Source organism: Musa acuminata, chromosome BXJ1-6 (assembly GCF_036884655.1).
Source record: "Musa acuminata AAA Group cultivar baxijiao chromosome BXJ1-6, Cavendish_Baxijiao_AAA, whole genome shotgun sequence".
NCBI classification, from domain to species: domain Eukaryota; kingdom Viridiplantae; phylum Streptophyta; class Magnoliopsida; order Zingiberales; family Musaceae; genus Musa; species Musa acuminata.
In genome coordinates this window covers 46684716-46710236 of record NC_088332.1, presented here as the reverse complement: position 1 = coordinate 46710236, position 25521 = coordinate 46684716, and the positions used below count along the sequence as shown (strand labels likewise).

The following is a 25521-nucleotide window of genomic DNA, read 5'->3' as shown; positions in this document are numbered from 1 at the left end:
AGCTAGGGGCTGCACCCCCTTTCCTTTTTCTTTTTGTTCTGGTCGAGTTTGGAACTGTGCCGCCCGACCACCATGTGTATTCCCTCTTTCATCAAGGAGCACTTTTATTTTGAAATTCTGACTTGTTTTTTCCCCAACTGTGGGTGCACAGGCCTCGTATATCTTCTCTGTGTCCTAACCAACCTCCTTCATGGGTAGAATTTCTTCAGGTTTGTCGTGTTCCACATTCTCGATAGGGGACTTCCCTCCATGGTCTCGAGTCGGTAAGTCCCCTCTTAGACCATGTCGTAGACTCAATAGGGGCCTTCCCAGTTGGGCGCGAGCTTTCCCCTTGCTCGGGTTGGGTCGCTCACTTCTGCTCTTCGGAGGACAAGGTCCCTGACCTTGATCAGCCGCGGACGAACTTTACGGTTATATACCCGAGCTGTCACCTTCTTGTATGCTAGGGTACGTAGATGTGCCTTGGCTCTCCTTTCCTCAAGGAGATCTAGGTTTGCTTGGAGTCCCTTCTCGGAGTCCCCTTGCTCGTAATTGGAGGTGCGTAGGGTCAGGAATACCATCTTGGGTGGAAGGGCCGCCTCAGTTCCGAACACCAGGCTGAACGGGGACTCCCCCGAGGTGGTTTTGGGAGTCGTCTGCATCGCCCATAGGACGTTGGGAAGCTCGTCCACCCAGGCACCATGTACGCTTGAGATTCTCCTCTTGAGGCCTTCCAGAATTGCCCGATTCATCACTTCGGTCTGGCTGTTGGTTTGGGGGTGCGCGACCGAGCTGAACTTTAGTTGGATCCCATATGACTGGCAATAGGCCTTGAATTTGGTATTATTAAATTAAGCTCCGTTGTCGGCGATGATAGCCTTCGGGATCCCGAACCGGGTGATGATGTTCTTTCATGTGAAGTTCTGGACTTGCTTCTCGGTAATGGAGGCCAAGTATTCTGCTTCAACCCACTTCATGAAGTAATCGACCCCGACTACAAGAAAACGCCGCTGACCCGATGCTGGAGGGAAAGGTCCAAGGAGGTCGAGCCCCTATTGGGCAAAGGGCCAGGCCACGTCTATCGGAGTAAAGGGGACCACTGGCTGGTGCGGCAATCACATGCCTTTGGCATTGTGGGCACTACTACAGGTATGACATGGCGTCCAAGCGCATAGTTGGCCAGTAGTACCCCTGCCGGAGAGTCTTGAAGGCTAAGGTTCATCCCCCGATGTGCTCCCCACAAATCCCCTCATGGAGCTCGGCGAGGATTGTCTCGGCCTCTAATGGCACGAGGCAACGCAAGAGGGGTTGAGAGAAGGCCCTTCGGTATAGCTTTCCACCGAAGGCGTAGTACCAGGCTTGGGTTTGCCTCAACCGTCTTGTAGCCGTCGAGTCGTCGGGCTCCTTTCCGTCCGTTTGGTAGCAGAAGATCTCCTCCATCCAGCTCAGTGGTGAGTTCGTTTCGGTGACCTCGTGAGTCATCGCCGTCGGTGCTGTTACGGACTCGGTCACTAGGGCCGATGCCGAGCTGTGGGAGGAAGTCGATCTGGCTAGCTCGTCGGCCTGCATGTTCTGTGCCCAAGGTATCCTAGTGATTGAGAGACGGTTGAAGTGGTGGGCGAGTTGCTTCGCCTCCATCAGGTATGACACCATTATTGGATCCCGGGATTTGTAGCTCCCATTAAAGTGTCCCATCACCAGTTGAGAGTCACTGAAGACTTCAAGGTCGTCCACATGCATCTCCAGAATGAGGCATAGGCCATGGAGTAGCGCCTCGTATTCAGCCTCGTTGTTAGTGGCTTGGAATTGTAATTGGAGCGACCTCTCGTAGGTCTCTCGTGAGGCCCTTTGAGGATGAGCCCGACCCCGGCTGCTCCGGTAGTGGATGAGCCATCCACGTATAGGGTCCACGTGTTTTGGTTGTTCTCTTGCCCCATAGCATGGTCTTTGAGAGTTAACTTAGAAATAAAGTCAGCCAATACCTGAGCTTTGATGGCGGTCCTAGGGGAGTACTGAATGTCAAATTTGCTAAGCTCGACCGACCACCGTAGTATGCGACCGGATGCGTCGAAGTTGGAAAGGATCTGTCGTAGGGGCTGGTCGGTGATCACTTTGATTGTGTGGGCTTGGAAGTAGGGCTGCAACTTTCAGGCTGTCTTCATTAGAGTGAGAGTTAGCTTCTCGATTGGGGAGTACCGTGCCTCGGGGCCGACGAGGATATGGCTGATATAGTATACGGGTTGCTGCATCGGTGGTATCTCCCGAACTAACACCGAGCTGACTGCTTGCACCGAGGCCGCCAAGTAGAGGCTAAGAGTTTCGCCCAGTTCGGGCAAAGCGAGTCGGGGCAAGCGAGCGAGGTGCGCCTTCAATTTTTCGAATGCTTCCTCGCACTCCGAGGTCCATGTAAAGTTGTCAACCTATCACATAACTCGGAAAAGGGGGAGGCACTTGTCGCCTGATCGTGATACGAACCTACTAAGTGCTGCCAACTTCCCAGTGAGTCGCTGCACCTCCTCGACCGAGCAGGGGGAGTGCATCTCGGTTACGGCCCACACCTTTTCTGGGTTAGCGTCTATCCCCCTTTGGTGAATGATAAAGCTAAGGAACCTCCCCGAGCTGACCCCGAAGACACACCTCACAAGATTCAGACGCATGTTGAACCGCTTGAGCATTTGGAATGTTTCCGCCAAGTCGGTCAGGTGTGCGCTTGCGACCTCGCTTTTTATGATCATGTCATCCACGTACACTTCCATATTCCTCCCGAGTTGGTGCTTGAAGAGTTTGTCGACCATCTTTTGGTAAGTTCCCCCAACGTTCTTCAGGCCGAAGGGCATCACTTTATAACAATACGCCCCGCTGGTGGTGACGAAGGCAGTGTTCTCTTGATCCTGAGCCGCCATCCGGATTTAGTTATAACCCGAGAATGCGTCCATGAACGTGAGGAGTTTGTGGCCTGCGGTGGCGTCGACTAACTGGTCTATCCTAGGGAGCGGATAGCAATCCTTGGGGCATGCTCGGTTGAGATCGGTGTAATCAACAAACATCCTCCAGCTTCTATTAGATTTCTTAACAAGGACTACATTCGACGGCCACCGAGGGTATTGAACCTCAGTGATGAATCCGGCCCTTTTAAGGCGGTTGACCTCGGCACCGATTGCCTTTTGTTGGTCGGGGGCGAACTTCCTTGGTCTCTGTCTCACCGGCTGAGCCTCGGGGTCAATATTGAGCCAGTGTTGGGCCACTTCCGGGTGATCCCGAGCATCTCGTCGGGAGACCAGGCGAACATGTCGGCGTTTCTCCTCAGGAAATCAATGAGGTGGAGTTGATCCACTACGGGGAGTGTGGTTCCGACCTTGACGGTCAGATCGGGTCAGCTCCTTTTCAAGGGCACCTCGATGAGTCGCTCGGGAGGCTCCAGCGGCGTCGGTGCCATGGGTCCTTCACGGGGGTTGGGGGTTTAAGTTGGTTGCAATTTCCCAGGGAGAGCAATCGCGGTGAGATAGCATCGCCTTGACTCCCCCGGGTCGCTCCGGGCCTCCCCGATCCCCGCCGAGGTCGGAAACTTGATGGCCCTATGGTAGGTGGAAACCACCGCCTTTAACTTGTTGAGTATCGGTCTACCGAGGATGACGTTATAGGCCGAGGGCAGATCGACTACCATGAAGGTGGCCAATACTATCTTCGCTCTCGGCTCTTCCCCAATGATGATAGGGAGGACCATGGTCCCAAGTGGGGAGATGGAATCCCCAGTGAATCCTACGAGCACTGACGACATGGGGGTGAGGTCTCTCTTGGTCAAGCTGAACCTCTTGAAGGCATCGAAGTAAAGGACGTCGGCGGAACTCTCGGTGCCGACCATCACCCTTTTGACTCAAGCGTTGGCAACCTGGATGGAGATCACTTGTGATGGGCACGCTCGACTTCTCTAGCCCCGAAGGTGATTTCAGGCTCGAGCTCAGGCCTAGGACGCTTCTCGACCGTGCTGCAGGCATAGGCTTTCCTCGCTGCAGAGTTGTTACCGTCGATTGCTGATCCCTCGGAAATGATGTCGATCTGTCTTTCAATGGGTCCCCTGGGGCGCGGAGTCGCTTCCCGGGGTTCCCTGAGATAGCGTCCGAGGTGGCCTCTCCGGATCAGTCCCTCTATTTGATTCTGGAGGTTGTGGCAATCCTCCGTATCATGGCCGTAGTCTAGGTGGAACCTGCAATATTTAGACCAATCTTTGTGAGTGGCCTTCATGGGATGAGGTTGTCGCAAGAGACTCTTTTCCCTAATTTGGAGAAAGATCTCGGTGCAGGACGTATTCAGGGGGAGAGGCGGGGGCCTCGAGAGTAGTAGCTCTTGTCGGTCGGGCCTCCGGCAGGGTTGCGTCAGGGTTGCTAAGGTCATTCCCCAAGATTGTTCCACCCTTGGCCTCTTGCTGTCCATGCGCCTCCCCGTCACCAACGCTTCGACGGTGACGTACTGGTTGGCACACTGGAGCATTTCAGAGATAATCACTGGCGGTTTCTCGATCAGCGACCAGAAGAACTTTGAAGGCTTCAAACCCATTAGGAACACCTGCATGATTAAAGAGGGGTGAGCGTCTGGGAATCCCCGGATCTCAGTAGCAAAACGTGCCACGAACTGGGAGAGTGGCTCGTCTTCGTGCTGAGATAACGCAAACAGGGTGGCCATTGAAGGCCTAGGTCACACGCTGGTGAGGAAGTTCTGCTTGAACTCCCTAGTGAGCTGGTCGAAGGATGAAACCGTGGATTGGTGTAGCCAGCTGAACCACGCTCGTGTCGGTCCCTTCAGGGTGGTCGGAAATGCCCAGCACATCAATGCATCAGAGGTGCCGTAGAGGGCCATTTGAGCTCGAAATGCGGAGACATACTCCGCAGGATCGGAGCCGTCGTCATATGTTTCCAATGCCGACAGCTTGAAGTTGAGGGGTACCGGCTTGTCCTGTATTTCCTGAGTGAAAGGGGACCCGCTTGAGCCACCTTTGCTAGACTCGCCCCACGATTTTTGAAACTCGCGCTGGAACTCATCCAGGCGTTGGTTGACCCGGGACAGCTGGGCCCTAAGCGAGTCGTCAGCCGAGTCGGATGATATAGTGTCAGGTTCGAAGTGGGGTAGTGTGGCTCGGCAGGGTGTGGGTATGTTTTGCTTAAGCGGACCTCTCGGGTCCGTCGCTTGCTCTCGGGCTTCTCCGGTCCTAACATGCTCCTCGCTCAGCCTCTGCCGGGTAGGGTCAGTCGGGGGAGCCGCTAGTCGCACGATCTGAGGAATGAACGGAGCGAGCGTCTGCATCATGCCCGCCATGGTTTGCACTTGCTTGGTCAGGCCGAGGAATGCCTCGGGTGTCACGGTCGAGGGTCCCGCAATGAGTCCGAGGGGTGATAGCTTCGAGTCATTGAGCAAGCACCAATAGCGATATGGAATCGAGGCCGGGACCCTCCCATCTCGGGGGGTGGCGAGGGCCTGACTTTAGGGTTCAACGGAAGGGAGACCGGTCGATGGTTCTCCCTCGGGGAGAGCTCCTGCTAGATGCTCCTACGACATGACCCTCCTTCTAGCACCAAAATGTTAATGAACAAATATACCGTGGCTGATGAGTCAGCACGGCTTGGTTCACGGGTCGATGTCGGGAGCCTTCTGTTGGCTGAGCTGGACGTCGAGGCCGACCGGACCCTCGCGACGGGGTGTTGATCAACATTCCTCGATATGCCGATTCAGGCACCATTTATGATGAGCCACGTCTTTTCGTCTCTGGGATGGTTGGCAGCTCGTCCTCATACACTGGATGGCGATTCCTGGGTTGAGATGCTCGCTGCTCGTGGGTGATCGTCCGCCTACAAAAAAAATGGCCCTCGTCGGGTGATCCCCGGTTGTGGCCCCTCCGACAAGCAAGTCAGTGTGGGGTGGATTGTTTTTTTGTGCATGTCCTCCCTTGGCCGGAGGTCAGCCATAGGTTTTATACTATTGCACGAGGGTCGGTAGCACGTGGTCGCTGACCCTCGAGGGGCGGGACGAGACTTCTGATCGGTCGTCGTGTCTGGGATGTGCGGAGCAGCGTCGGACGGCACCTTCTGAGCTCTCAGGACGGGACAGGTGGAATAGTTTCTCGGTATGATTCTGACTTAGTGTGTGACATCAGCGATGACATGTCCAAGGTTCCAAAACATATCGTATCAGATATCATTGAGGAAATAGGGATTCATCTATTGGTTATTATAGCATATAGAAGGTCGTTGAATCTTTCGACCATCTTCTATCAAATTCTACAATCCATATCAAATAAATATAGTCTTCTTCTTAAAAATCTAAAATTAATAATTATCATCTTCGAAAATAGAAAGAAGTAAATTAAGAACACTTCAGTCATCTTTTATTTTTTTAATCTACCGATCTTTCTCTCTTTTTTTAATTGATATACTCCTTTTGATCTTCTTTGAACCATTGACTTTTCTATACAACTTTAGGGAGAAGGAGAAGAAAATTAATAAAAAAAATATCAGTATTTTCAATCTATAATACTTTTATATTTATCCAAAATCATTTATTTATGTTAACTAAAAGATAAAATACAAGTTTTTTTAAAAAAAATAAAAAAAATAATTATATCCTGATATATCTTTTCATCCTAATCTATTTATTTAAATTTAAATTTTTATCTTTTATTTTATATAATCCTGAACATATCTGCATACTACAGATAAATTTCTGAGTACGAGCCCAGTGAAGTACTCCCATCTGTTGAAGTTGTTCGCATTGATGTTGACGGAGTAAAGCGGCGTTTCATCTTCACTTCCACCAAGCGGGAAACATGCTGACGCTCCTTCTTGACCGGTCTTTCCTTTCAGCTTACATTCATCATCTTTTACCAGCGGTTTCACTTCGCCAGGTCAAAAGGATGAGAACCAGTCGAACACCAAAAGGGAGGTAGATCATGTGATTGAGTGTGCGTTCCGACGCCTTTCTCTCATCTTCTCGTGCTACTTGAAGCACTTCAATGTTGGACGAGCTCCTTGGTATGCTTTTGAATACTCAAAAGACTTTGGATCTCGTCAGAATGACTTCCACGCATTCTGACGATGGCGAAGAACCAACCAGGATGAGCTTTTTATTTGGATTGACAAGTATGGCTGTTGAAGTCGTTGTTTTCGTTCTCGACGACATCTTTTAAAGCATGCAAAACTCGGGATAGTCAATACCTGCATTTCTTGCTTTCAGATGTCTCACAGCCGTCACAGGTCTTTGAAGTCACCAAAAAATTGTAAAGGTCAATCAAGGATATGTCAAAGTCCCTGCTAACAAACGAAACAATTCACAGCTAAATTATGTAGTTATGTCCGGTTGTTCCCATTGCCTGACAAGAAATTCGGGACCCTGAGGAGATCTTTCTCGATAATATGTCAAATTCTCATTGGTGTGTTTCTTGGTGTCAGCAAACCGGAGGATGTTTCTTGGTGCTTGGAGGCTACACAGTCAATGGTGTAACCGAAACGGTGCTTGGAGGTTACACAGCCTTGGTGCTTGATGATTCTTCAGGATGCATGGACCTAAACCTGAAGGTAAAGACTATTCGGCGATAATACGGGATGTTGTCTCTCGTTGAGGGGTCGGAGGGTGATTAAAATACGCTGTCGTCAGATCTGATGTATGGAGAGAGAGAGAGAGAGAGAGAGAGAGAGAGAGAGAGAGAGAGAGAGAGGCTCGTCAACCAAGGAAATGAAAGAGAGAGAGGCTTGTCAACCAAGGAAATGAATGCATGTGTTCGGATCGAACTGGAAATCGTCAACAGATGGATTGACCTCAGATTTATATGCTTGTAAAATTCTTTGACTTGCTTGCTAAGTTACGGCTGAGAGTATTAATTGTTTAGCAGACAATTGCAAAGGGTAAAAGTCAAAGTACATGCTTAGGGTCAAAGTTATGACTAAAACATATGTTGAATATGATACGTTTAATGAATAAAAACTAAATTCTTTGCTATATGAGATTATATAATCTTTGAATCTAATTGGTGAGGTAGGTAAAGACAAGGTCAAACTTATTTGTGAACAGATAAGATTGATGACAGTCTGTCTGTAGCCGACTTTTCCTCATACAAATGGCTAGTTGATCCGAGTTTCCGCGTTGATCCGAGATAACACTATTCAAGCTGCCAACTTGGTCTTGCACTGTCGCAGTCGATGTTGATGCTGCCGGTGAGGAAGCAGAGAGGGCTCTCAATTCATATTTTGAACTCACTGAGTCCACGGAGCTCTTTGACCGTCCTCTCCCAAGCAACCGTGTTTGGAGTTATAATATAGGTATATGTATACCAAGCAACCCCCCTCCATCCCGAAGCCCCATTCCGTTTCCTACTTCTCGGTTCTCGAGTCTCACCCTTTCCCTTGCTTTTGCCATCTCGCCTCTTCTCCCTCCCCCTCTCCCTCTCCCTCTCCCTCGTTCCATCCGTCCTCGTTGATTCGTTCGTTCATGCCAATCGGCTCCGCTATGGCGACTGCACCCCGCCACGTCTCGCCCGTTCGTAACCCCCTCCGCCACCGGCCCAGCTCTCCGCTCAATCCCCTCGCCGCCCGCCTCCACTCTGCCGCCCACATCCACGCCACTACTGCTACTGCTATTACCACTGTCGTGTCCACCAGAACACACCTCTCCAACCTCGACCGCCTTCTCCAAAAGAAGCAACCGGTTGCTCCACCACCGCCACCGCAGCCCGCGCCTGACCCCGTCGTCGAAGATGATCGCGATCCCCGTGATTCGCCTTTCTCCTTTTCCGTGCTCCACCGTACCGGCAGCTGCCTACTGAACGCCCTTAACCTCCCTTCCGCTCTCTTTCTTCCTTCCTCCTCTACCCAGCAGGCCGAAGAAATTTCTCCCCGCAGCCTCACCCATCTCCGCCGCCTGCTCTCTAACTCCAACCGCCAATCTCCCCGCGGCGTCATCGCCCCCAGATGGCATCAGTACCACGGTGCCGCCGACTGGGACGGCCTCCTCGACCCACTCGACCATGATCTCCGCCGCGAGCTCATCCGCTATGGCGAGTTCGCCCAGGCCACCTACCACGCCTTCCACTCGAACCCCACCGCCGCCCCGCCCGATCGCCCCCGCGCCGTCGTCCTTCCGGACCGCTCCTACCGCGTCACCCGCAACCTGTTCGCGACCGCCTCGGTGGAGCTGCCCCCGTGGGTCGACACCGTCGCCCCGTGGATGATGACCGCCACGCCGACCAGTTGGGTCGGGTACGTTGCTGTCTGCGATAACGAGCGGGAGATACAGCGGATGGGGCGCCGCGACATCGTCATCGCGCTCCGCGGAACCTCCACCTGCCTGGAGTGGGCCGAGAACTTCCGCACCTGGCTCGTACCAATTGACGAGGAGGAGCAGGAGGCCGAGGAGGAGGAATCCTCGGAGGGGGAGCAGACAGAGAAGCCCCGAGGAACTGTGCCGAAGGTGGAATGCGGGTTTCGCAGCCTGTTCAAGACGGCGGGGCCAGACGCGCCGAGCCTGTCGTCGATGGTGGCGGAGGAGGTGCGGAGGCTGATGGAACAGTACGCAGGGGAGGAGCTGAGCATCACGGTAGTGGGGCACAGCCTGGGGGCGGCGCTGGCGGTGCTGGTGGCGGACGAGCTGGCGGCGAGCGTGTCGCCGCACGTGCCGACAGCGGTGTTCTCCTTTGGCGGCCCGCGGGTGGGGAACCAGGCGTTCGCGGACCGGGTCGAGCGGCGGGCGGTCAAGGTGCTGCGGGTGGTGAACGCGCACGACCTGGTCACGCGCGTGCCATGGGTGCTCCCCGCGCGCACCGACGGCTACGCGCACGTCGGGCGGGAGCTGCGGGTGGACAACCGGATGTCCCCCTACCTGCGGCCCGACGCCGACGCAGCCTGCTGCCACGACCTGGAGGCCTACCTCCACCTGGTGGACGGCTTCATGGCCACCAATTGCCCCTTCCGCTCGGACGCCAAGCGCAGCCTCGCTCGTTTGCTCAGCCAGCAGGGCACCAACGTCAAGGAGCTCTACGTGAGCAAGGCGCGGGACCTCCGGCTCCGGCCGGCCGGCAGCTTCGCCCGCTGCAACTCCGGTCAACTCCCCAGTCCTTCGTCCACCTGCTAAGTCCACAGAGGAAATCATGCGCTCCTTGGATCCTCGACCGCCGTCGAAGGACCTCGACAAGCTTCAAGAACTTGGGAGGATCCGACTACTGACCAACACTAGGGTCATTCTACTTAAGAAAAGATTCCGATTCTTTGATTTGATATAAGAATTCTTAGTTCTGTAATCTAATTAAGATCTTTTCAAGAAAAGAGATGATATTAAAGCTACAACGATCATCATCGTTTTTGTCAAGAGCAAACCAAAACGTCAAAATTGACTGGCCCCAATCCTTTATCCAAAATAAGATGGTCTATTCCTAGTTGCCAAAGAGCCAACCAATTCGCACAACCCCTCAAAATATATAGAAATTTGACCTCCGTAAGAACCAAAGAACGTTCTTATGCGTGGTTAAGATAGAAATATCAATCAGGGTCAACAAATTCGATTTCAAGGTGCAACCAAGGTAGGTATTCGTTGATCCCAAGATAATTAAGTTTTACTCGGCAACAAGAGAAAGCAAAGTCCTACTTTCAACGATTAATTCACACGCACACAATGAAATTATGGCTCCAGTATCACACACACACATTTTGAATTGAAAACATTCAGCATAAAAACTTTTGACTTTAATCGATAAGGGGTTTGATATATAGAAATCAAACATCTATCTGAGTATCCCATCAAACACAACGTGATAAGGGCACCCAATCATCGCGATCACATACGATGGGTCCCTTCGTCTCATTTATATAAAACCTCTATGGGGGTAGTCATGACACACCTAACAATCAATGATCGATGATTCCACATAGTTATCATATAGATTAACTTCTTGATGGGGATATAAACAGGAATAACCTTTGTATAGGAACAAATACTAGAAGACCAAAATACGCAGCGGAATAAAATGGAAACACAATCAAACAGAACACCAAGATATACGTGGAAAACCCCTTCAATGTGAAGGGTAAAAACCACGGGGCAAACTAGAGATAATCCACTATGAGAATAATGAATATACAAATCTCAATCTCTTGCCCAAAACCCAAGCAACAACCACAAGAGAATAACTGGGATACAAGGATCACGTTACTGCCCACAATATCTAAAACCTCCCAAGTAATCACAGCAAGAGCCTACTGTAGATTTGATCTAACCTGAGATGAGAACACTGCTAGATGATTGTGAACAGTCTCTCTGCGTTGTCCTTGTCTTCTTCCCTTTCTTTCTCTTCCTCTTCTGCCTTGTTCTCCTTCTTCTCTTTGGAATCTCGTCGCTACAAAGATCTGCCTCGTTGCTGCCTTTTTATAGCTTTAATCTGCCTCTAAAACGCAGCCACCACACCCCCCTAATCTTAATTAGGGTTAGGTTAAGAGGGGGTGTGAGCCGTGGGCTGATAAAGCCCACATGGGCTGTATATGGGCCATCAGCCCAACAACCTCCCCCTTCAGCCCATAAGGGAGGCTGTCCCATGACTCCTCAATGTGAAGCCATACCGACCAACTGTCGGCATATCTCCTGTCTTTCTTTTGTTAAGGTCTTCGTCAACATGTCTGCTCCGTTGTCATCTGTATGAATTTTCTGAAGCTGCAACTGCTTCTCTTCAAATACATTTCGAATCCAGTGGTATCTGACATCTATATGCTTTGACTTGGAATGAAACATTGGGTTCTTACACAAATGGATGGCACTCTGGCTGTCACAATGCATCACATAATTTTCCTGTTTCAGCCCCAATTCTTGTAAGAATTCTTTCATCCATAACATTTCTTTGCATACCTCTGTAGCAGCAATATATTCTGCTTCTGTGGTGGAGAGAGCAATACACCTTTGTAACCTGGATTGCCATGACACAGCTCCCCCTACAAAAGTAAGTACATAACCTGAAGTAGACTTCCTCGTATCTATATCTCTTGCCATATCTGCATCTGTGTAACCTGTTAACGCAGGTGGTCCACCTCCAAAGCTTAAACAAACCTTAGAGCTCCCTCTGAGATATCTAAAAATCCACTTCACTGTTGCCCAGTGCTCTTTGCCTGGATTTGCAAGAAATCTGCTAGTAACACCCACTGCATATGCGATGTCCGGCCTCGTACATACCATTGCATACATTAAACTTCCAACTGCTGAAGCATAAGGAACCTTTTGCATTTTCTCCTTCTCCTCATCACTTGACGGACTCTGTTCTGAGCACAACTTGAAGTGACCTGCAAGAGGAGAACCAACTGGCTTAGCATTGCTCATACTAAATCTTTCCAATACCTTCTCGATGTATTTCTCCTGTGACAACCAAATCTTCTTGTTTTTCCTGTCACGAGAAATCTGCATGCCTAGTATTTGCTTTGCTGGCCCCATGTCCTTCATTGCAAAAGACTCACTCAGTTCCTTCTTCAACCTGTCAATTTTAGACATATCTTTTCCAAGAATAAGTATGTCATCAACATAAAGTAAAAGAATAATAAAATTCTCACCAAACCATTTGATGTACACACAATGATCTGAAGCCGTTCTTTTGTATCCATTTTCTATCATAAATGAATCAAACTTTCTGTACCACTGTCTTGGAGCTTGCTTTAGTCCATACAAGCTCTTCTTCAACTTGCAGACAAAATTATCTTTACCTTTGACTTTGAAGCCTTCTGGTTGCTCCATATAAATTTCCTCCTCCAAATCATCATGAAGGAAAGCTGTCTTCACATCTAACTGCTCAACCTCCAAGTCCTGGCTAGCAGCAATACCAAGAGCAACACGAATAGAAGACATTTTAACAACAGGAGAAAATATCTCTTCAAAGTCAATACCTTTCTTTTGACCAAAGCCTTTCACAACCAATCTAGCTTTGTACTTTGGTTGAGAACAATATTCTTGAGTCTTCAACCTAAAAACCCACTTGTTCTTCAAGGCCTTCATTCCATTTGGTAGCAGCACCAAATCATAAGTGTGGTTCTTCTGAAGAGCATCCATCTCTTCCTGCATAGCAACTAACCACTTCTCTTTCTGCTCACTCTCAACTGCTTCCTGGTAACTCTCTGGTTCACCTGCATCAGTAAGCATCACATACTCATCTGTAGAGTATCTTCTGGAAGGTTGACGTTGTCTAGAAGATCTTCTCAATTGAGGTTCTGCGGGAGCTTGCTCTCCTACTTCTTCTTGCTCAACATGTCCTGCAGGTAAATCAATATCAGGCTCTACACTATTTTCCTGCACATCTCCCCCATCACCCTGATATACTGGAAGAATAACTGGGTCACAATCTGCTAATCCTTCTACAGAAGTCTTGGCTGGTGCCTTCTTCTTCAAATCCTCAAAGGTTTGATCCTCAAAGAAGACCACATCTCTACTCCTGAACACCTTCTGCTTTTCTGGATCCCAAAGCCTGTAACCAAACTGATCATGTGAGTAACCAAGAAAAATACATTCTTTAGACTTACCATCTAGCTTGGACCTCTCATTATCTGGAACATGTGCAAATGCACGACAACCAAACACTCTCAAATGCCTGTAGGAAACATCTTTCCCTGACCATACATGCTCTGCAACATCACCATCTAGGGCTGTACATGGTGATAAGTTGATCACATCAACTGCAGTCCTCAAAGCCTCATCCCAAAACCTTTTGGGTAGCTTGGCCTGTGAAAGCATACATCTGATCTTTTCCATGATGGTGCGGTTCATCCTCTCTGCAATTGCATTATGCTGAGGTGTACCAGGAACTGTCATCTCATGTTGGATCCCATGCGACCTGCAATAGTCATTAAACAATCCCATATACTCACCACCATTATCTGATCTTATACATTTCAATTTCCTTTCTGTCTCCCTTTCAACCCTGGCATGAAACTCTTTGAAGACATTAATAACCTGATCTTTGGTCTTCAAAGCATAAGCCCAAACTTTCCTGGAAAAATCATCTATAAAAGTGACAAAATAAAGTGCACCACTTATACCAAGAACATCAATAGATCCACCAGGAGTTTTTGTCCTCAAAGGACCACATACATCTGTATAAACACGGTCTAAGGCATGCATTTTTCTAGACAAAGCAGCACTAGCAAATGAAACTCTATGTTGTTTACCAGCCAAACAATCAATACAAGGGTTCAGATGTATACCTCTGAGATCTGGTAATACCTCTCTCTTGGAAAGAGCTTGCAGCCCCTTCTCGCTCATGTGTCCCAATCGCCTATGCCACAACTCCATACTGAAGTCTTTCTCTGTAGCATTTAACTGCTCACCATAAGCTTTAGCCTGCAACCTGTACAAAGTATGACATTTCTTTCCATTAGCTATAACAAGAGAACCCTTACTGAGCTTCCATTGCCCTTTGTGAAATCTGCTTTCATACTCTTCATCATCTAGTCTTCCAACTGAAATTAAATTTAGCCTCAAGTCAACCACATGCCTCACATCCTTAAGTACCAACTTACAGCCAAGGTTGGTCTTTAAATGGATATCACCCATGCCAATGATGTCTGTTGTGCCATAGTTGCCCATCTTGACAACACCAAAGTTTCCAGACCTGTATGTAGCAAAAAACTCCCTCCGTGGTGTAGCATGATAAGAAGCACCTGTGTCAATCACCCACTCAAGATCCTGACACACACAAGAAAAAATATCATCAGAAGGAGACAAAATCAAATAATCACCACCATGCACTGTAGCTGTAGTATTATCCTTTGACTCTGTAGACTCCACTTCTTTTCCCTTTTTCTTGTTCTTCTTAGGTTGCTTACATTGGTTCTTGTAATGTCCTTTCTCACCACAGTTATAGCAAACAATATCTTTTCTTGATCTTGACTTGCTCCTACCCATACGTGAACTGCTTCTAGACTTTGACCTTCCTCTGTTCTCTGAGATAAGTGCATGTGAATCATTCTGAGATGTTGCCGAACTCTTTCTTCTACTTGACTCATAGTGACAATACCATCTGGCGCAGAATTACTAAGGGAAACTACCAGTGTCTCCCAACTTTCTGGTAATGAACTGAGAAGTAACAATGCCTGCAACTCATCATCAAGAGACATTCTCATAGAGGATAACTGGTTAGTAATACTCTGCATTTCATTCAAATGCTCAGCAATAGAAGCACCCTCTCTATATTTTAGGTTCACAAGTTTTCTGATCAAAAAAGCTTTGTTGCCAGCTGTTTTTCTTTCATAGAGACTTTCCAATTTTTTCCAAAGAGAATATGCAGAAATTTCAGTAGAAACATGGTGAAATACACTATCATCAAGCCACTGTCTAATAAATCCAATTGTTTTTCGATCTAACCTCTTTCACTCATCATCTATCATAGTTGTAGGTTTTGCACTATCCCCTTGCAAAGGTCCATACAAATCTTTGCAATACAAGAGATCTTCCATTCTTGGTTTCCATATCATCCAATTATTTCTATTCAAACTAATCATGCGAGAAATATTACTGGCCTCCATGTTCAAATGCAAAAATTAAATCACCAAAACCCCGCTCTGATACCAGTTGATGGGGATATAAACAGGAATAACCTTTGTATAGGAACAAATACTAGAAGACCAAAATACGCAGCGGAATAAAATGGAAACACAATCAAACAGAACACCAAGATATACGTGGAAAACCCCTTCAATGTGAAGGGTAAAAACCACGGGGCAAACTAGAGATAATCCACTATGAGAATAATGAATATACAAATCTCAATCTCTTGCCCAAAACCCAAGCAACAACCACAAGAGAATAACTGGGATACAAGGATCACGTTACTGCCCACAATATCTAAAACCTCCCAAGTAATCACAGCAAGAGCCTACTGTAGATTTGATCTAACTTGAGACGAGAACACTGCTAGATGATTGTGAACAGTCTCTCTGCGTTGTCCTTGTCTTCTTCCCTTTCTTTCTCTTCCTCTTCTGCCTTGTTCTCCTTCTTCTCTTTGGAATCTCGTCGCTACAAAGATCTGCCTCGTTGCTGCCTTTTTATAGCTTTAATCTGCCTCTAAAACGCAGCCACCACACCCCCCTAATCTTAATTAGGATTAGGTTAAGAGGGGGTGTGAGCTGTGGGCTGAATATGGGCCATCAGCCCAATACTTCTCACTTAATTTCAGTAGTTATCGGAACTCCCTTTTTTCCAAGCATGTTTGCAATACTGTCTTGAAAAACTTGAGTACACAATTCCTCTTATTCCTACTAAATCCTTGGATTGCTTATCGAGTCGAGCACACCCACACCATCTCATTCTCATTCTCATTCTGGACCGTAGATTTAGATTATCTCCTATAATCAGAATCTCCATTACCAATTAGTTCCTTGCAACAATCTGTTTTCTCTGGTTGATGGAGGAGATAACGGCTTGCTTTGACTTTGGAATCTGAAGATGTTAACAGTTTGCCCTTTACTTAAATGTGGGCCAGTCATAAACCGGGCCAAGCCATAATGGGTTCGGTTTCTTCCACTCCAGAAAGCAATCCTAATATTTTATTTAAACCAAATCAAGCCGACCTACCAACAAAGAACAAAGGGGCTGAGACGGGCTGGTTCATGGTACCATTATTTTAATAAATCAACAATTATTAGAAATATTTAAATAATTTTTTTTAAAAAAAACAAATTCTAAATTAAAAAATATATAATATAATATAATATAATGTCAAATTTTAATAAATAATATAAGAAATCATGTGATTGATTATATCTAAAATCCCTAGCCATATTTAGCAAAAATAAGGTCGATGAAAATTGAGACTTGAAATGACAAAAATGCTTTAAAAAGGAAGAAAAAAAAGATTTTTTTCCAAGGGTCATCACTGACATGGAGTATCCTATCAACTAATCATTATCTAAAACCTAGTTATCACGTGGAGTCCTAAGTGGGAAGAAAAGATCTAGAACACATTCCACCGGTTTGCCCAAAGCAAATCCAAGACAAGCAATTCGAAATTATCTCCCCTAGTCACCTACGTTGACAAGAGGTCGAGAGGGGAACGTTGAGGGTGATTAGAGGCTGCCTCCATACATAATATTTCATGGAATATACTGTCCTTTTGTGACTAGGTATAAAGGCTTATCTTCAACATGATGAGTAAGGGCTTACCTTTTTTTACTACATATATCCATACTCATATACCTCGGATTACAAACTTAGCTGTCGGAGGAACCTGGTCAAGAAACCTCTCTCGACCTCAGTCTTCATGTAGGAGGCACTTTAGGAGCTCGATGTTTCCATATCGGATAACCTTGCGCATACGAGTCTGGACTACGTCGGGCTGACCAAGACATCAATGACTTTTTTCTTAACATTTTTTATGCTCAAAAGAGGGTTCGATGTAGTAGGAATGTCTGCCTGCCAACTCTCACAACAAACGCTCAAGCGAGGAGACTTTCTCACCAACCCATAGTACTTTCACTCAAAGGGGCAGCAACTACCCTTTATGCATGTGGATGCATTTACCTCTACGTAAACGTCAATATGATACTAGCATATATTCAATAAGTCAGGTCCATGGACCTCAGAGGTAACCTCGACCCACCGGCTCATCCTTGCTGAGGTGTTCTTAAGCCTCACCCAATAAATGCAGATACTAACGAGCATGATATAATCTGTCATTTCACTTTTGCCCAAACTAGCCAAACAAGCGATGCCACAGGCTCAATAATGATCAATAGCTTAATCGCCATCGGCATCGATGCCTATCGAGGTTCCCCCACTTGACGTGGTACCGATATCCCAGGAGTGCCCAAGGCCTATTGAATCATTGGTCGAGGGGGCACTTTGCTCCCCAACCATGAAATTTAGTGGACCATACAACCACTCTATCTTACTTGAATTTGAGACCTAATCGACAAATTTGATATAGGATTCCCCACGGATTCAACTATAGTAGATAGATCGACATTTAGAGGAGGTACAACAAGAGTTCCAATAATCAAAAGAGGAAGCGTTGGTCAACCCCACCTTGGGTCGATCGTCATTCACCTAGAAAATCCAAACAAATCAATTCCAACAAACTTTCGCCTCCCAACATTGGAGGCATTTAATAGTAATATCAACCCGATGGAGCACATTACTATTTTCTCGCCTAAATTTTGTTGTACGATACTTTGAACACCCTTATGTGCCACACCTTCCCAACCATGTAAAGAGGCCCGACACAAGAATGATATGCATGTTTGAAGCCTCTCTTTATCAGTTCTTTTGCTCAGCTCATAAGGGAGTTTGAGCTTTACTTTCTCGATAACATGCACTTGAGGCTATTGATGATAACACTTCTTGAACTTAGGCAAGAGGAGGAAATACTTTTAGACTTCGTTGCTTGGTTCACCATGCATTGAGTTGATAGTAAGGTCAGTAGTAGCGACACAAAGCAAAATGTACCTACGATGCATAAGTCAAAAAAACCTAACTTGCGTGAAGAGAAATCTGTCACGTTGAAAGCACGAGGCAAAATACGCCCGAGGTGCATGAATTAAGAAAACCTCATTCGCATGAGGAGAAATTTGTCATGATAAAGGCACAAGGCAAAATATGCTTGAAATACGTGAGTTTGGAAAATCGGATCTGCACGAGGAGATCAAGAAGACTAACTCGCCTCCGTTTGAGGTGTGGAAATCAAGAAGACTGACCCTCACCTCCATTTGAGGTGTAGAGGCTGCGAAGAGACAGGGAGGTTGGAAAACCTAACCCTGCCCGACTAACACATGCCCTTTGATGCACAATGGTTAGGTCGAATGGATCACCACCAGTAATACTATGGGGCGATCCCAAGCGCACTCATGTTGGATGAACTAAACCTTGAAACTCGAACCCCTCTCATAAGAGCCTCGAAGCATGCTTTGGGATGGGGATAAATGATAGGGAGTATACTATCAACTAATCATCATCTGACCTATAGCTGTCACTTGGAGTCCTAGATAAGAGGAAATATCCAAGTTACCTTTCACCCGTCTACTCAAGTGGACAAGAGTCCAAAACAGGTTTAAGGCAGGCAGTTCGGGATTGTGCCCCCTGGTTATCCACATGGACAAGAGGCTAAGAGGGGACCGTTGAGGGTAGTTAGAGGCTGCATCCTCGTAAAATATTTCATGGAATATACTGCTCCTTTGTGAGTAAGTGTAAAAGCTCTTTAACACGATGAGTAGAGGCTTATCTTTTTTTAATCACTCGCATCCGCACTCATACATCTTGGGTTACTAACTTGGACGTCGAAGGAACCGAGTCGGGAAACCTCTCTCAATCTTGTTCTTTCTGCAGGTGGTACCTCAGGAGTTTAATATTTTCATCTCAAATAATACTACATAGGTCCAAACCATATCAGATGTCAATGACTTTTTCCCCTAAGCAAATGTTGAAATTTTTTTTAAAAAACATTATTATGGTGGATCGAATCACTTTGGAAATTTTACGAGGTGACGTGGCTTCCATGAAAAGTCAGTACTTAGCATAACTCTTTCAAAATAAGAAATTATTTAAATAGACTTAATTATAAGATTTAATAAATTTAATTATAAATTTATTATATTAACTTGGGTTTCACTGGATCGAATTATAGCATATCAGACTTATGAAATCCACATGGGGGTACGAACACGCATGTGCTTTGTGTGCTTGTAATTTGTCTAGCTATGCATCAGCCTATGAAACTATTTGTGTGGTTAGAAAATAGGTGAAAAAGAAAAGGAGGGGAGATGTGTCCTGCCTAACCTTATGATGGCACGAAGTGTCGCATCCTCAGTAAGTTTGGATGTGAGTCAGATATCTCGATAAAGGAAAAAAAATGGTACGAGATATTAACGAACGTGTTCTTGACATAACAAGTATCTCTGCGGCATCCAAATCCCGCATGTGGTGGGTGCAAAGAAGACCAGGAGAAGATAATTTTGCTCCTTCCTATTGGCCCGAGAATACTGACATTGACAGGGCATGCATGCAGTAGGGACATTTCCTTGGACGTGCATGCAATCTTGCCCTCCTCTCTCACGTACACCCTCGCTGATTGCTTATATCCAATAGACCACATCTTGCATGGAAGTATAACCTATCGACACCTGCATGCAATCATCTTTTGAGGCCAATCATGCTTTGGGTGGCTAAATCGGAAACTTATCCGCCATTTATATTACCATAGTGCAACGCCATGCATGACTTGTTTCCATTACTGGAGCAGTGGCGATGAAGTTGCAAAAGGATAGAGCCAACGAGAACGACAGAGGAAAATATCGCCTTTGGACTCTACTACAACTATATATGCTACATACACGGAGTGGAACAACAAAAGAAGGGCTCTCACTGCCTGCACTGAACTCCCCGAAGCTATCGAACTCATTTCAAAGGCATTTGGCGTGCAAAATGAGGAGAAGGTACATCAAACTCCGCAGCTCGAAGAGGAAATCTCACGTCTCACTGGGAGTACCTGAAGCCTAACATGACGGTGATCTTCCACATTCTAGGTTAAGCAGCAAGTGTGACCCCATGTAGATCAGAAACGAGGCGTTTGCATGGAGCAAGCAGAACTCATCCTGCGTGCAGATTGACATGGATGTAAGTAAAACTTGAAATGGATAGAAAGCATGCTTGAGTGGCTGTACTTCCTCGAATCATTTTATATCAGTCATGCAGTCCTTCATACTGTTGCTGCTCCTTTGTGCTTGAGATTGCGGCTGCCAATTTGGATGGCATTTCAGTAAGGCAATAGTACAAACAGTTCATAAGTGACATAAATGCTATTGACGATTTGAGCTTAATTGAGTTTTATATCAGAGAGGAACTTGTCATTTGGTATGTACTACCAAACGTAAATCCTTTTCGATGCTAAATGTCATTTCCATTCCTATTGAAGAGGTCAATTGGGGAAGCAAAATTCATGGATATTTAGAAAGACCGTCGATCTCACCCCCCTAAGTTTTAGGATGTGACGATGTCTCCGCTCATCCTATACAACTTTTAATGGAACCCACGCCTCCTAAGCCAACCAATACCGGGATAAGAAACGGGTTCCTTAAATGAGCCAACCGATACCTTACCCGAGCCCGAACGGCCTCGCGGTCCACCACAGGATCGCGAGGCCAAGAAGTTTCATGCCGCTTGTGGCTCACGTGACACCTCACGTGACTGTTCCATCGTCGGCGCCATCTCGCTTCAACGTTTCATACCAAACGCGATCAGTCCCCCGTCAAATCGGCACTGGCGGACGTCGAATCAGAGCCGTACGCTGGGGTCGGGTAGCCGCCCGAACAAGGAAAGCCGATCACAACGTGCGCCCTCGTGCCCCACGCTTCCCTCCACGAAAGGAGGAAAGAGAAGGAGAAGGAAAAGAAGAGCAGGTGTCCGCCGTCAATTCCTCCAAGTCCAAATTAACCGCCGCTTTCAATGACGTCGTCACCGCCCATCAAATCGAACACACCCTCGCCGTATAAATCTTGCACAGGAACAGCCTCTTCCTACCTTATTCTGATCATCGCAACAATTGCATTAGCCACTCCACGCCAGCGGCGGCACGAGCAGCCGCACCAGCAGCTTAGGCGTTGGCTGTGGTAAGATAAACTAGAATGAGGCTCGCATTTGGTATCTCTCGGTCGTCCTTTCCGACGAGGGAGCCGCGGCGCTCCACTGATTTCTTCGCTTCCACCTCTACGGCTTTCCCATCGGGCCGCCCGACCACCGTGAAGATCGGAAAACGGTGGAGGGAGTACCAGGGCGCCAACAACTGGGACGGCCTGCTCGACCCGCTCGACGACGCACTCCGTTCCGAGATCCTCCGGTATGGCGAGTTCGCTCGGGCCGCTTACACCTGCTTCGACTTCGACCCGTCATCCCCCACCTACGGCACCTGCCGCTTCCCCAAGCGGTCCCTCCTTCGCCGCTCCGGCATCCCCGACACCGGCTACTGCATCAGCCGGAACCTCACTGCGACCTCAGGCGCGCGCCTTCCCGGATGGGCAGAACCCGGCGCCCCCGCCTGGCTCTCCCGCGGCACCAGCTGGATCGGGTACGTCGCCGTGTGCCAGGACGAAGACGAGATCGAGCGGCTGGGCCGGCGGGACATCGTCATCTCGTTCCGCGGCACCGCCACCCTCCTCGAGTGGATGGAGAACCTCCGGGCTACGCTCACGCATCTCCCCTCCGTCGTCGTGCCAGCCGCATTGGGCTCCGACGCGGCCGAGCCCATGGTCGAGCGTGGCTTCTGGAGTCTCTTCACCTCTTCCAGTTCAACCCGGCGCAGCCTCCGTGACCAAGTGCGCCAGGAGATAAGAAGGCTCATCAACAAGTACGACGCCCGTGGGAAGCCTCTCAGCCTTACGGTGACAGGCCACAGCCTCGGGGCCGCCCTCGCCGTCCTCACTGCACACGACATCACCACGGCGTTCCAAGACGTACCGATGGTCACGGTCGTGTCGTTCGGCGGCCCTCGCGTCGGCAACGCTAGCTTCCGCCGTCGCCTGGAGGAGCGGGGAACCAAGGTGCTCCGGATAGTTAACACTCAGGACATCATAACCAAGGTTCCCGGCTTCGTGGTCGAGGAGGACCGCAGAGTGGCCGCGGACGACGACAACGGCTGGCTACCGAGCTGGCTTCTGTCGAAGTCCGGGTGGGTGTACGCCGACATCGGCAGAGAGCTTCGGCTCAACGGGCGGCGCACGGCCAATGTGGTGGCCTGCCATGACCTTGGCGTCTACCTCAACCTAGTGAACCAGCTAAGCGCCAATTGCCCCTTGAGATCGTTAGCCATGCGAGCAGCAAGCAGTCAAAACCAGGGACCGATTCTTGGATAAAATCACAGCCATTGTACATATATTAAAGCAAAAGGAGAACAAAACCGTTGAAGTTGGCGTAAAGGCAGTCCCTGGTGTTTTGCCATGCACGTTTTGTGAAGTCAGCTACATTGAGTTGACATGCATCCGTGCCTTCGCATCTCGTAGAATTCGCGACGAAGATCGATAGAAACAGACGGCATGACCGAAGGCAATCAATGCAAGGAAGCCATCGTCGATGGTGTTGCTGCTCGAAGCCTTTTCACATTTACCTAACCTCGTGTCGATAGATAGGGACTTCTACGTGTATATAAATAGCGGTCATTTCAAGTATTGTACGTTGCGGTGGGAACGAGCCACGTTGCCCACCGGCCATGCTTCTCCCGGTGTGTGGTTCACGAACCGTAGCCCTTTTCCTGGTGCAGTCTCATTCATGGCCACGCACGCCTGAAGTGACGGCCGTCGTCATTGACGTAAACACTCTTGACCGTGGATGCATCTTCTCAGACCATACACTTTGCGATAGGCCACAGTCACAGTATATACCTTCACCTAAGTTGCCCGACTTGTTGATCGGATCCCAACCCGATGAACGTATCTGCTCTACGTGTGCCGAATTAAAAGTCGGATATATGCACGTAGACTTCATTCTTCATTAGTTACGATGCCAAGGACTTACAAATCACAAGGCCCATGCACTGCGTGTCATATCGTCAAGCATTGACGCAGTAGTAAATTAGTACGTAGACGCAACAAAATAAACAAAAATTGGAAAAGACTTGCATTGTTTTGGTGCAGTAGATCTTGATACGATGGAATGAAACGTGCATGTTGATCTCACCAGATATGAACTAAGCTTAAACAGCATGAAAGGGACGACATATAATAAAAAGCCTACTTAAAGGGATGATGATATAAATGAGCCATTGCACATTTCCTGGAGATATCAAGGTAAGGTATGAGATTTTTTTATATGAACAGTTTTGAGATATTTTATCGCCAATATAACTGGTTGTAATTATGTCTCTAATTGCCGGGAATCAGGAGAATGAGGTAGCAAGTACACTATATGACTTGGTCGGAGATTGCCATAAAAATGGACCACAGGATATATAGCGGCCTGACTCTAATGAATTGGGGTTCATACAACTCTCTCTCTCTCTCTCTCTCTCTTCTCAATCAAAGGCCCCGTAGAGAGCTTAGAAGTTTCTATCACCATGAATGAATCGGCGTTTAAGGTCAATCAATCGGTGGAGTTCGATGGTGACTGATATCTACATTTTTAGTTATGTGATGAGGTGCGTGGCAAATCTATTTTAGCCGAGACAAGGGAGAACTCTCACAAAGATGGTGACCCTCGAGCCATTTCATTTCATGCACGTATAAATAGCTACACAGATCCCGTAATATCAACAGTTTTATATACATGGTGTGGAACTCGTCATCTTGCAATCCTTTGGCTTGATGGAGATGGGCAAGCTCCATCCAGAGACATCCATCACTAGCTAGTTTGATACACAATAGTAATTAACTAGTGTCAGGATTGACCAAGAACACTCTAATTTGGACAACCCAGAGATCTTGATTTGACATGTTGGTTGGATTCTAATTCACCTACAGTTTAATCAGTTTGATAAATAATAATAATTAATTAGTGTCAGGATTGACCAAGAACACTCTAATTTGGTCAACCCAGAGATCTTGAAATGACATGTTGGTTGGATTCTATTTCACCTACAGTTTAATCAGTTTGATACATAATAGTGATTAATTAGTGTCAGGATTGACCAAGAACAGTCTAATTTGCTCAACTCAGAGATCTTGAAATGACATGTTGATTGGATTCTAATTCACCTACAGTTTAACCTCATTCCCTTTCATCGTTTGTCAGCCCAGATTGATAAACTCGAACGTCTCAGGAAATCCATATCATTGTGTTGCTTGGGCCATTACCTTGTCCAAGCTCTACAACCACTACAAACTACACAATGAGCCCATGCCACAAATAGAACAGAGAAGTCTAGAGAAGTTGACTTTTGACACGCAGAGTTGGAGAAATAACGCAGACCGGTTATAGATTTTTGATAGTTTTTCTCATTCAAATGTTGTCAATAAAACACTCAACGAAAATACGTATCTCGTATTTTCAATATATTCTTCCAAAGGTAAATTAGGAAATGATATTTTAATCTGTCAATTATTTCTCTTTCTTCTTCAATGGCTGTTATTACTTGTAATATTATGAACGTAACTGTCCAAGCACAATCTCATTGCTTGCATGCTTGCTTTCCCGACGCGTGTTGGCGGTCCATAATTCAGTGGACGCCCGGCCGGTTGTCATTTCGGCCGTGGCGTCGGCAAGCAGGCGACAGTAGTGCACTGGGATTAGTATGGATGGTGTCGTAACGCACGTCCTCATCACCAGTAGGTAGTGTATGCGGCGACGTCCCATAGCTTCCCACTTCCCACTGGCTCAGGAGATTTGTTTCGTCGCCGCCATTTCTCTCAGCGAACGAAGGTCGAACAGGTGAGCCTCCCATCGCACCTCCACGAGCTTCCGGGAAGGGACGGAGCGACGTGAACTGCACCGTTCGTCCAGCTTCGGTTGACGCCAGATCCTAGAGGATGGAAGTCAACGCACGCGTTCCAATGATTGGGTCGATGCGATCCTATTCCGATGCGGATGGGGAGCTCGGAAAGATGCGTCACCGCCCAGAGCCAGCGACGT

The 25521-nt window shown here is 47.5% G+C and overlaps 3 protein-coding genes across 3 annotated transcripts; 2 read left to right on the top strand and 1 right to left on the bottom strand.

The window, feature by feature from the left end:
* Positions 1 to 293: 293 nt before the first annotated feature.
* LOC103990226 (uncharacterized) lies at positions 294 to 731 on the bottom strand. The gene has a single exon (XM_009409302.2). The coding sequence runs from the start codon at positions 729 to 731 to the stop codon at positions 294 to 296; it is 438 nt and encodes a 145-aa protein (XP_009407577.2).
* A 7571-nt stretch (positions 732 to 8302) lies between these two features.
* Positions 8303 to 10301, top strand: LOC135677415 (phospholipase A1-Ibeta2, chloroplastic-like). The gene has a single exon (XM_065189754.1). It carries the CDS (start codon positions 8452 to 8454, stop codon positions 10087 to 10089), a length of 1638 nt encoding a protein of 545 aa, XP_065045826.1. The 5' UTR covers positions 8303 to 8451; the 3' UTR covers positions 10090 to 10301.
* Positions 10302 to 21545: 11244 nt separating this feature from the next.
* LOC135677598 (phospholipase A(1) DAD1, chloroplastic-like) lies at positions 21546 to 22814 on the top strand. The gene has a single exon (XM_065189960.1). The coding sequence runs from the start codon at positions 21591 to 21593 to the stop codon at positions 22812 to 22814; it is 1224 nt and encodes a 407-aa protein (XP_065046032.1). The 5' UTR covers positions 21546 to 21590.
* The last annotated feature ends 2707 nt before the right edge of the window (positions 22815 to 25521 follow it).